We start from the raw sequence: 12,200 nt of genomic DNA, 5'->3' as shown, positions 1-12,200 counted from the left end.
GTTTATTTAATTTCTGAAGTACTTTATCCTTTGTTTACCAATTGCCTGTTTGTGGCAAGGTTTTTGTAACGGTTATCTGCAAGTCTACAGCCATAGATTCTTCTTCACTATACAATAATAAAAATAAATGATTTATTTAGAATGTCTGTTTTGTCCTGATCTTCCTTGATTAACTCACTCATCTCACTTTTTAATGGACCAACACTTTCACTCTTAACCTTTTTGGCATCAACATACATTAAAAAAACTTTTTTTAGGGTTGGTCTTGTTCTCTTTCGCTAAATTTAAAAATTATAAGTTCATAGCCAATCTATTCACCATTTTGGAAGTACTTTTGACAAGCTTATATTTGTTATAAGATCAATTCACCCCTTATGGTTTAAATGTTTTAAATGCTCTTGTACTATCTTTTTATAATATGACTGACAGTTTAAATTTAGGCTTATTTGCAAAGTACATATCCTCCTACGATGGATAGTAGAACTGACGGAGCTTTTTATACAGTGTGCATCACTCTGAGCTTCCCCTGTTCCTCCCAAGGCATTTTCTGTGTGAGATGACAAGTGGGCAAATGGGAAAATAATCATTCCACTTTCTCTCCAGCTTCATACACAGACACCTGAAGAGCTGGAAAAGCACTGTGTTGTACAACCTCTATAACTGTTCCTGCAGCTCTGCTAGAAAGCACAGGGGGCTGAATGGACTTAAGATAACACTAGCCAAGGCTCCTGTTAATAATCTCCACTCTCCAGCTACTTGAGCTCCAAAATATGCATTACAAGTGCTGTAAATAGACGCCCCTTATAGGACAGGTGCCTACTCTGTCTAATGAGAAATATGGCCCTGGAAGTCATACAGCCCTTATGTACTCCCAGGAGTGGGGAAAAAAGGATTCCCACCAGACACTATCACAGTTACTGCCTTGTGAGTGGGAAACCGGGGCAGAGGGCCTTAAAGTTCCTTAACTCTTTACCTATTCTCAAAACATGCTGCTATCTAATCCCCTGGTTTAACCCCACTCTGGATGGCCTTAGGTATCAGCTGTAGCCATATTTGTTTTATAAACAACACTGAGTGCACTGAAAAGTCCATGGCATACTCAGGGCAGAATTTGAACTTATTGACTAGCATGTAAGTGGACATTTTTAATCTTTGTAATAGCATTTAGTCTTTAGAAAATAAAAACACATAGGTGTACTGTATTTGAGATGTGCATATTCAGATCTGTATTTTGTTCTTTCTGTAGGTATGCTTCTGTATTCAAGGGCTGCTTGACTCTATACACAGGGCGAGGAGGTGACCTGCAGAAGATTGGAGAGTAAGGTCTTGAAGTTATGCTACAAGTTTAAGCTAAAATATATGTAGTTGCAAATTCTAGACTAGTCCTAGAACCTATTAGAAATGCGCTTTCACCCCAAGCACAGAAATCAATAGTTTCAATAATTTTTAGATATTTGTAATGATACCTGTTTTTTTTTTGTTTTTTTTTATCTTTATTTCTTATAGTAGTTTTTCCATCTTGGGAAATTGTTTGTTCGATATGGTTAGGGGTCAAAATATTTTCCTCCTAAAAATAATGGTAATATATTTTTATTGTTCATCAGCATGTTGAGTTACATCCATCTGCTTTGCATTCTCATTCCTGGGCTACCATACGGTCTCAAAGGCAATGTAACCAATCTAGCGAATTTCAATGTGAAAAAACTGAAAAATGTAACCTGCCATATTTGACCCTGTAACTTCCGAAAACACCATAAAACCTGTACATAGGGGGTACTGTTTTACACGTGAGACATCATCGAATACAAGTATGTGTATTTTATTGCAGTAAAGTCAAACAGTATTATGACATTCACAGTTAAAATGTCAAGTAGAACTAAACATTTTTTTTTTTTAAATTCTTATTTACGGGGGCGGAGTCCGGGCAGCACATTGCATGAGCTCCAGACTTAAATCACACAATCTGCCCGATATCGGGCACCCAGCCGGCCGCCGACACCCTACAAAGCTACGCACAGCTATACACGATCCCGGGAGAAGTTCCTGCCACCTTGCGGACTTACCTACTCGACTCTCCCGCGGAGACCACACTGCGGCCTACCACAGCTGCCGGGCGGGTGAAACGGCCGATCACCCGCCCCACGTGAAGTCCATCACTCACCTCATTACCTCCCGCCCCTGGACCGGGGGGGATATCCCGGTCTCCACTGAAGGACTCTCGCTCTACAGCAACAAGCAACTGGCCCATTAGGAACCCACACGGCGCACACCACATGGCCACTGCCTCAGTGACTCAGCAATCATTGTCAGGCCTGACAACACAGGACTGGCTCACCGCATTCAATCGGAGATTTGACGACATCTGTCAGAAATTCTGGAGCCGGATCCAAGACCGAGCTCAGAGGCAACCCTCCCACACAGAACAACGGTCCCAGAACAAAATCGTTGAAGCATACCCCTCACCCAAGCAGGAGACTGTAAAGGAGAGCGGCACACACGTACATACACCTCCTGCGGTGCGGATGGAGGATGCTGGGGCCTGCCACGCCTGCTCTTCTTCCGAGCCGGGGGCTCAAACGGAGGTAACCCCCCACCGCCATCCATATACCCAGAGGGCCATCCCATACCCGGAGAACCTATGGGCCCATGATCCCACGGAAAGGATCAATGGACACCAGGCACGGCCCCCCAAAAAGGCTTTGGGCCGAGGACATGGAAGATGGAGACCCCACACACCGAGATCTAGCCGATAGGAGAAAGCACAAGACCCACACAGACCCGGTATGCAGACGGGAGTGGGAAACACAAAAGCGCCCTACCGAACATGGCGTGGACTACCACAAAGCCTAAGGGGACTGCCACACACAGGGATCGGCTGGCAGCCAGGCTTCTCCTAGAGGATGTTAAGTTGAGCAACGGAACTTAAGTGACATTTTCAATCATCACCTGAGTTGCTTATTGTTAATTATGTTTTAGTTAGGCCTGTTGCCCATTTATATTATTTTGCGCACCCCTATGATCTTTAGCCTGACATATGCCTGACCGGGCTTTCAGAAGACACTTATAGCATGCTTAAACTAATAACACACAAAGAATGAAATGTTGCCATGTTTTTATTGAACACACCATGTAAACATTCACAGTGCAGGTGGAAAAAGTATGTGAACCCTTGGATTTAATAACTGGTTGAACCTCCTATGGCAGCAATAACGTCAACCAAACGTTTCCTGTAGTTGCAGATCAGACATGCACAACGGTCAGGAGTAATTCTTGACCATTCCTCTTTACAGAACTGTTTCAGTTCAGCAATATTCTTGGGATGTCTGGTGTGACATCTGGGATGTCGGGTTGAGGTCAGGACTCTGACTGGGCCACTTCAGAAGCTGTTTAAGCCATTCTGTTGTTGATTTACTTCTATGCTTTGGGTCATTGTCCTGTTGCAACACCCATCTTCTGTTGAGCTTCAGCTGGTAGACAGATGGCCTTAAGTTCTCCTGCAAAATGTCTTGATAAACTTGGGAATTCATTTTTGCTGAACTTTCTCCATTTATAGACCATTTGTCTTACCGTGGACTGATGAACATCAAGGCTTTTGGAGATACTTTTATAACCCTTTCCAGCTTTATGCAAGTCAACAATTCTTAATCGTAGGTCTTCTGAGAGCTCTTTTGTGCGAGGCATCATCAGGCAATGCTTCTTGTGAAAAGCAAACCCAGAACTGGTGTGTGTTTTTTTATAGGGCAGGGCAGCTGTAACCAACACCTCCAATCTCATCTCATTGATTGGACTCCAGTTGGCTGACATCTCACTCCAATTAGCTCTTGGAGATGTCATTAGTCTAGGGGTTCACATACTTTTTCCACCTGCACTGTGAATGTTTACATGGTGTGTTAAATAAAAACATTGCAACATTTCATTCTTTGTGTGTTATTAGTTTAAGCAGACTGTGAATGTCTTTTGTTGTGACTTAGATGATGATCAGGTCACATTTTATGACCAATTTGTGCAGAAATCCATATCATTCCAAAGGGTTCACATACTTTTTCTTGCAACTGTATAATAAGTGTGGGTGCAAAGACATATAGCCCAAATTCAAGTTTTTGTTTACATTTTGATCACAACATGTACATTTGGCTCAGGCATTAAGGGGTTAATGAAGTTGTTCTGGTGAGTATATTCATTATATGCAGGCCTTTCCATGCAAACACTGTCTCTTCAGAGAAAAGGCAGTGTTTACATCCCTCTAGGGACACCTCCATGTGGCCACTCCTCAGATGGCCACTGGAATTGTTTCCTAGGGCAGTGCTGCACAGTAGCCTACTGCCGTTCAGCATTCCCACGTTCCCATAGGGAAAGCATTGGACTGGCTAAAAATGGTCAATTCTGATCATGTCACCAAGGAGGCGGATCGGGGACAGGGCCAGCGCCGGCGGACCTGCGCGGCGCTGGGAATAAGGTGAGTTTTAATATCTTTTAAGGTGCCTATAGGGGGGCAAGCCAGGTAAATAGTGGATTAAACACTATAGGGTCCTGAATATATGTTTGTGTTTCTGACCCCATAGTGTTCCTTTAAACAAAAAGGAAACAGGCGCAAAGGCATCAAATCTTAAATTAAGAAAAAATATACCATGACCATTTTTCTTTAAGGTTGTATTTATTGTGATACACACAATTTTGCTTTGTTTAAAAGAAATATATTCCATCTGTACAGTAGGAAATGGATATATTTGATGAAGACTTTTTTTTTTTAAGTAGGCCCCTCCCCCACCTTTCAGTCAATTCTTAGGCATAGAGTCAACATAGACCTCAGTGCTGAATAACCGATAGGTATATCACATACAATCATGGGAAAAGGAATGTACACCCTCTTTGAATACTATTAGCAGGTCTTAAAATGAGGTAAATACAAGCTCGGATGAACACCATGATTTATTTAATAAAAATAAAGCCAAAATGGAGTTGCTATGATTCAATTGCTTGTAAAGCCACCTGTAGCAGCAATAACTTGATGTAATCATTTTCTTTATGACTTTATCAGTCTCTCACATCGTTGTGGAGGAATTTTGACCCACTCTTCTTTACAATGTTGCTTCAGTTCATTGAGGTTTGCTAGTATTGGTTTATGCACAGCTCTCTTGAGGCCTCTTAAGTCTTGTGGCTTGTTCAGATGCAACTTTGCAAACCTAAGCCGTGCTGCCATGTTCTATTTAGAGAGAGGATGCTTTCTCTTGGCAACACTTCAAAATAGACCATACTTGTTCAGTCTTTTTCTAGTTGTACTGTCGAACATTAAAGGAACACTATAGGGTCAGGAACACCATCTGAGGAGTGGCCACTTGGAGGTGTCCTTAGGGGCAATATAAACACTGCCTTTTCTCTGAAAAGGAAGTGTTTGCATGAAAATACCTGAAGGCAATGATCTTACTCACCCGAACAACTACATTAAGCCATTAAGCTGTAGTTGTTCTGGTGACTATAGTGTCCCTTTAACTTGCTATTTGAGGCCTGCAGAGTCGGAGATGTAACTCTTGTGTGTTTTGCAATTTCTCTGAGCATTTCATGGTCTATTCTTGTGGTGAATTTAATGAGAAGTCTACTCCTGGGAAGATTGGAACTCAACTTGAATGTTGTCCACTTTTGAATAATCTTTCTCAGTGTAGAATAATGGACTTTACATTTTTGGAAATGACCTTATAAGCCTTCCCAGTTTGATGGGCAGCAACAATTGCTTCTCGAATATCAATGCTAATGCCTTTCTTCCTAGGCATTGTGTTAACAAACATCTAAAGGCACCAGTCTAGCAAACGGCTAAAACGTTGGCTTTTATAGAGGTGGTCACACTTGCTGATGATTATTTTATCAACTGCATTTGATTAGCAGCACCTGTCTGCAACATAGCCTCTTAATATCTATGGAAGCAGTAAGGGCGTACTTAATTTTTCGCACATGGCTTCTCCATTTTGACTTTATTTTTGTTTAATCATGGGACCGTGTAATATGTCATGTCTTGTTATTATTATTATTATTATTATTATTATTGGTATTTTTGTGCTGTTATTTACCTAATTTTAAAACTTGCTAAGGAATAGATGATTGTTATTATGTTCTGATATGTAAAATCTTAGAATTCAAAGAGGGTGTTCTTTCTTTTTCCCATGACTATAGGTGATCCGATTCCTCCTGCTTGTTAGCAAAGCAACCAGAGAACATGTGATATGATCTGGTTATGGCAGGGGGTGTAATAACACGAGTGAATGATGTCTTTTCATACTGATGCCAGAGTGCTGGAAATGAAGCCAGCATGTTTACACAATGAAGAAAGATCACTCTACTTTTATAAAATGTTTCACAGAGTTAGTAGAGCATAGGAGAGCAGAAGGTGGTTGTTATAATAGTGTAACAGTCTGTCCCTCCTCATGGTTTGGGGGTTACGTTAAAAATAACTTGTCATGAACGGTTCAGTTAAAGGCACATACTTGTGTGCAAAATAATCCTCTGCTCTTGGTACACTTAACCATGAATCAATGTTAATTAAAAAAATATAAACACTGTTTTGACTCCAGGTTCTGCATGGTGTATTCTGAGATGCCCAACTTTAGTGAACCAAACCCTGACTATGTGGCCCAGCAATCTCAAAGCAAACAGGTGCGTGGGATGTGTTTTAATATGTGAGATGGGCAGTAGTGCAATTTCTATGGTTTACGATGTGTTTTGTGGTTTCAGGTCCAGGCAGAGAATGTGACGGGAACAGCAAATCACAGCTCATCCAGCAGCCCAGCTCCACCAGGTAAAATATAAAAAGAACTAATGCACTTTCTATCTCACATTTTGTGTGAACTTTGGTTTGTGCAAGCAGACTTGGAGTCTGATATATATTGGTGCATCAGTATGCTGAAGTATCTGTGTATGGGGAAATAGAATAAAAGACAAATTGTTCTACTTTACTTTAACATAACCATCAAATGCATTTCTTTACTTGAAAATAATATGTATATAGTGCAGATGAATAAATCCAGTTTAGATAATATAATCAACACTACCCCAAGGCAATGTTCCTTACAAGGAGAGAGCAGTTTGTAGTGCCACTCAACACTATAGCACTTCGGGAGAATCAGATCCATAGTGTGCATTGGATCCCAACTCCCATTCCCAAGGAAGGATAATCGGTAGTTAGTTTACGCAGGTTAATCTATTTGTGGCACATATGCAGAGAATGTTCCAATAAAACAGGGCAATATTAAAAGTACAAATCTTGGAATTCCACTATGTCAGTAGAATTGCCGGGTACTAGTAGCAATATTTCAGATTGCCACTATATATCCCACTTGCTTCCTGGTTCATACTGGTCCGGCATGCTGGGGGATGAAGAGATTTTTAGATTGTAAGCTCACTGGCCATCTAGCCAAGCACTTTGTATAAAAGAGCTCCAATGTCTAGATATCAGCTTACGGGCAGGGCTCTCTCTACCTCTTGTATTTGTCTGTGTATATTGTACGTTTCTCCACTAATTGTACATCGCTGCGGAATCCGTAGTCACCAAGAAAACAATTGGTAACACACTACGCCAGAAAGGACTGAAATCCTGCAGCGCCCGCAAGGTCCCCCTGCTCAAGAAAGCACATGTACAGGCCCATCTGAAGGTTGGCAGTGAACATCTGAATGCTTCAAAGGAGAACTGGGTGAACATGTTGTGGTCAGATGAGACCAAAATTGAGCTCTTTGGCATCAACTTAACTTGCCGTGTTTGGAGGAGGAGGAATGCTGCCCATGACCCCAAGAACACCATCCCTACCGTCAAACATGGAGGTGGAACATTATGCTTGAGGGGTGTTTTTATGGGGACAGGACAACTGCACCACATCAAAGAGACGATGGACGGGGTCATGTACCGTCAAATCTTGGGTGAGAACCTCCTTCCCTCAGCCAGGGCATTGAAAATGGGTAGTGGATGGACATTCCAGCATGACAATGACCCAAAACACACAGCCAAGGTAACAAAGGAGTGGCTCAAGAAGAAGCGCATTAAGGTCCTGGAGTGGCCTAGCCAGTCTCCAGATTTTAATCCCATCGACAAACTGTGGAGGGAGCTGAAGGTTCGAGTTGCCAAACGTCAGCCTCTAAACCTTTATGACTTGGAGAGGATCTGCAAAAAGGAGTGGGAAAAAAACCCTCCGAAGATGTGTGCAAACCTGGTGGCCAACTACAAGAAATGTCTGACCTCTGTGATTGCCAACAAGGGTTTTACCACCAAGTACTAAGTCGAAGGGGTCAAATACTTATTTCACTCATTGACATGCAAATCAATGTAAAACCTTTTTGACATGCATTTTTCTGAATATTTTTTGTGTTATTTTGTCTCACTGTTAAAATACATCTACCATTTAAATTATAGACTGATAATTTCTTTGTCAGTGGGCAAACGTTCAAAATCAGCAGGGGATCAAATACTTTTTTTCCCTCACTGTACATACTGGGTGTATGTAAAATTTTCAGTGAGTGATATTACTCCCAAAGATTCAATTACAATTATTTATGTAGTGCCAACATATTCTGTACAATATGTAAACTTACACAAGCAATCCTGAAGAAACAGGTTTGGCATACAGTAGGTAAAGCGGCCTTACCCAAACAAACTTACAATGTAATAGTTTAGGAAATTCCTTGGAAAGAGGAAAGTTTTACCATTAACATGGGTGTTTTAACTCTGTATGCGATCAGGCTAAATTACTGGTCAAAATGTTTCTTTTATAATTCTTTATTTTTGTTGTGCACATATAACAATACAAGTTTGCCTTGCCACTACAGCATAAACAAGAATAATATGACACAGTAAACATCAGTGTGGTATTTTAAGAATCCGCACAATTGTTATAGTAATAGTTAACAATCAAGCTAGGCAAACATGCAGTTGTGCGACTGAAAAGAAAGGTATAGTTAAGACTTCAGACATGTTTAGAGTATTCATAAACGTAGATTAGCGTTTGAGATAACTTGTGTGTATGATTAAATGATCCACAATGTGGTGAAAGGGCAAACAGACCAGGTGACTCCCAACTAGCGGACGTCCCTCCCCACATGACCCCATAGGAAAATTACAACAGACCAGAGCAAAACGGTATAAAGCCTACTGTGTCAACTTAAAATAAATTGATTCATGAGGGGTGAAGTCAGCACCCAACGGAGACAGACGTGTGTGCCTCAAGCTCCTCGTGATTTGCCCAGCTAATACCTTTCCTAACGAGACACCACTCTCTCCTGGGCCATGCAGTGACCGATCCCCCACCTGCAAACCATGGGGAAGAAAAATACAAAAAAAATCGGCCAGACCCTGGTTCCGGGACTCGCAATATAGGAGCACTGCTCTGCCAAAAACAAAGGCCCACTCTTTCCAAGATGGCTTCTGATCTGACTTGCTCGTCTGAGTCCTCAGAGGATTACAGTCTGGAAGAGGACCTGCTAGCACCATCGAGAAAACAGGTCAGACCACCCCAGCCTCTCACCCCAGGGATGAAGCCCCATCCACCAAAGCTAACATCAAAGCCCTTTCAAAGTACATACAGACGATGTTCCAAGCAGATATTGCAGTGATCAGGGAGGAGGTGACCACCCTCAAAGGCCGCATGGCCGCCATGAAGGCAGACACTGGGGCCACCAAAGTGGCTCAAGCGGCCACATATTCTGTCTTCCTTACGATGCAGAAAAATCAAGCTGTGTTGACAGTCTGAGTAACCGCTATGATGGAGAGCTCCCTCACTATCTCTGCTATCTTCTTTTTTTCAGATCCTTAGAGAGTTCTTTGCCATGAGGTGCCATGTAGACCAGAATGAGAGAGTGTGAGAGCAATAACACCAAATTAACACACCTGCTCCCCATTCACACCTGAGACCTTGTAACACTGAGTCACATGACACCGTGGAGGGAAAATGGCTAATTGGGCCCAATTTGGACATTTCCACTTGGGGGGGTACTCACTTTTGCTGCCAACGGTTTAGATTAATGGCTGTGTGTTGTTATTTTAAGGGGACTGCAAATTTACACTGTTCTACAGGCTGTACACTTACTACTTTACGTTTAAATTTCTTCAGCGTTCACATGAAACGATCTAATAAAATATTTACCAAAAATGATGATTGGATCAGACGTGCTTCTTCTGAGCACCTGCATCTGAGCCTGAAATATCGGTGCTAACTGCGTGCCACAAGCAGACACTGACCCAAATCAGTGACCAAACGACTCACCAGCCGACGGTGTACACGGAGATGCAGCAAACGACCCAACACGGCATCACAGTAACCCGATCGAGGCCTGATGCCTATCCGAGCTTGAGCTAGGGTGAGACGACCGCTCTCCCAGTTCTCCGAATGGCAACCTGCTATCCCCCCTTCCCCTCTGGACCGGTGGAGGTTATCCCGGTCTCCACGGGCGACCACAACTGGCTACAGCAAGCCCCAAACACCTGCCATGTTGTGGAGCACTGACGGGGCGACTCACCCAAAGATGGCCGACACCAGGCAGCTGCAAGCACAACTTGCGGGCAAGACATCGCAGAGCATAAATGAACACATACCACAGTGCCTGAATAAAATACTCAACAGCCCCTGGGACAAGCCAGCTGACTACCCTGATAATCTCAATGCACGAGCAATGAAATGCAAGGTGGGAAAAGAGTGGGTCCCCTGTAGGCATTCCTAACCAAGCAAGCACACAGTTCTACACTTCAGGCCCATTTGGGCTGAAGACCATCGGGGATACAATCCTGGAGCATCAGCCACCGGAGCGGAGGATTCAACGCCACAGATGGCGACTCTCCATCGGGATCCATGGCAGTCCCCAGCAAGGTAGGAACTTGGCTTCCTACGCCCAACTTCATGGTCCGCAGATGCAGGCCTTCACGATGGACCAAGGCTTTGGGGAGGACGCACTCTAACCCTGCCTCTTGCTGACATGTTACCCCTTAAGCCTGCTACCAAGCCGGGGTATCGGCTGAGCCAGAACTATATACCCATGATATGCTGGACTACCCTCAGGTTCCTATCATACAGGCCTGCACACACAGCTTTAAACATGACCTAGCCCACAGTGAGACCTTTAGACATGACACAAGGCAGACATGTGCCACAGAATACAACTGACGCCACCATGCACCGGCTCTGATAGATACACGCACACTCGCAACACCTGACACCATACCTGTCTTAGGGAGCAAATGCCGATAAGAACCACTTATTGACAACACTCCGACCGGCAGCCTGTGATTACCCAAGCTTAGAACCCACACATAAAGATTAAGCAATTATAATGTAAGCCTGCATTTCTAGCTTGCAACACTGAATATATCGTTGTACCTGCTACTGTTATCCTACTACTATACCTAAAAAAAATGCACGTTTCTCAAATGCTCCTATTGTTATGCATGATAAAACGCTAAAGGACTGCTGTTGGGGCACCTCAAGCCTGTATGTTGATACCAGTATGCACAACAACAACAAAAACTGATTCATAGGGAGATAAGGAATAAAGAAACAAAGTCCAGCAGAATATAAAATAAAATCTAGCAGCTAGGCTAAACATGAGGGGAAATAAGGCAATGCTTGGACGTCATTCAGCCGATACCGGCAACAGGTAGGTTATAGTCCCACAAGGTGGAGTAGTGCTGCCAGCCCAGTAGTGTGAGCGCTGTTGATGTGGTGAAAGGTAAGCTTTGCAGCCTCCCTGGCTCCCTCCATGCCTCCCATACCTCCGCTGTGCACGTGGCAATCCTAGGGCTTATCTCCCTCCGCTCTGGAGTAGGCTTGTTTGCAGTCTGCCTCGAGTTGTGCTTTTGCGGTCTTTGCCTCTTGGTGCACACCCTCTGAGAAACTTTGACCGCAAGCTTGGCCCGAAGAGATAGAAACAGCTGCCCGGGTGAGTGAGAGGGGATTGTGGTGCTGGCTGTAATCGTTGCTTGTGTGTGTCCCAGCTCCTCTAGTCTCTCCCAGTTGGTAAAGAACATGTTGCCGCCAACCGTGCCTCAAATTGGGCGCAAAATTGCGGAAATATCGCTTCCACAGGATGTGACTAGAGTGGTCTTCTTGTTATGAGCTGCACTGCGGTGAGCTTTATGGCCTAGGGAGAGTTGTCTCTGCCATATTGTGTGGAGCAGTTTTCTCAGAATATTGGATCATCACTGCTTTCCCAGTGTGGTCCGGGATAACCCCTGC

At 43.4% G+C, this 12,200-nt stretch overlaps 1 protein-coding gene across 2 annotated transcripts in view; it reads left to right on the top strand.

Annotated features, from left to right (window-relative positions):
- NABP2 (nucleic acid binding protein 2) overlaps positions 1-12,200 on the top strand; it is a 34,060-nt gene that overhangs the window by 10,524 nt on the left and 11,336 nt on the right. For both annotated transcript variants that reach the window (XM_063426392.1, XM_063426384.1), the window contains 3 exons: positions 1,247-1,318; positions 6,564-6,645; positions 6,724-6,787. In XM_063426392.1, the coding sequence (XP_063282462.1) occupies positions 1,247-1,318; positions 6,564-6,645; positions 6,724-6,787 (218 nt within the window). The remainder of the gene's footprint in view (positions 1-1,246; positions 1,319-6,563; positions 6,646-6,723; positions 6,788-12,200) is intronic.

The sequence above is a fragment of the Pelobates fuscus genome, chromosome 1 (assembly GCF_036172605.1).
Source record: "Pelobates fuscus isolate aPelFus1 chromosome 1, aPelFus1.pri, whole genome shotgun sequence".
In the NCBI taxonomy this organism is placed as follows: domain Eukaryota; kingdom Metazoa; phylum Chordata; class Amphibia; order Anura; family Pelobatidae; genus Pelobates; species Pelobates fuscus.
This window is presented reverse-complemented; position numbering and strand designations above follow the sequence as displayed.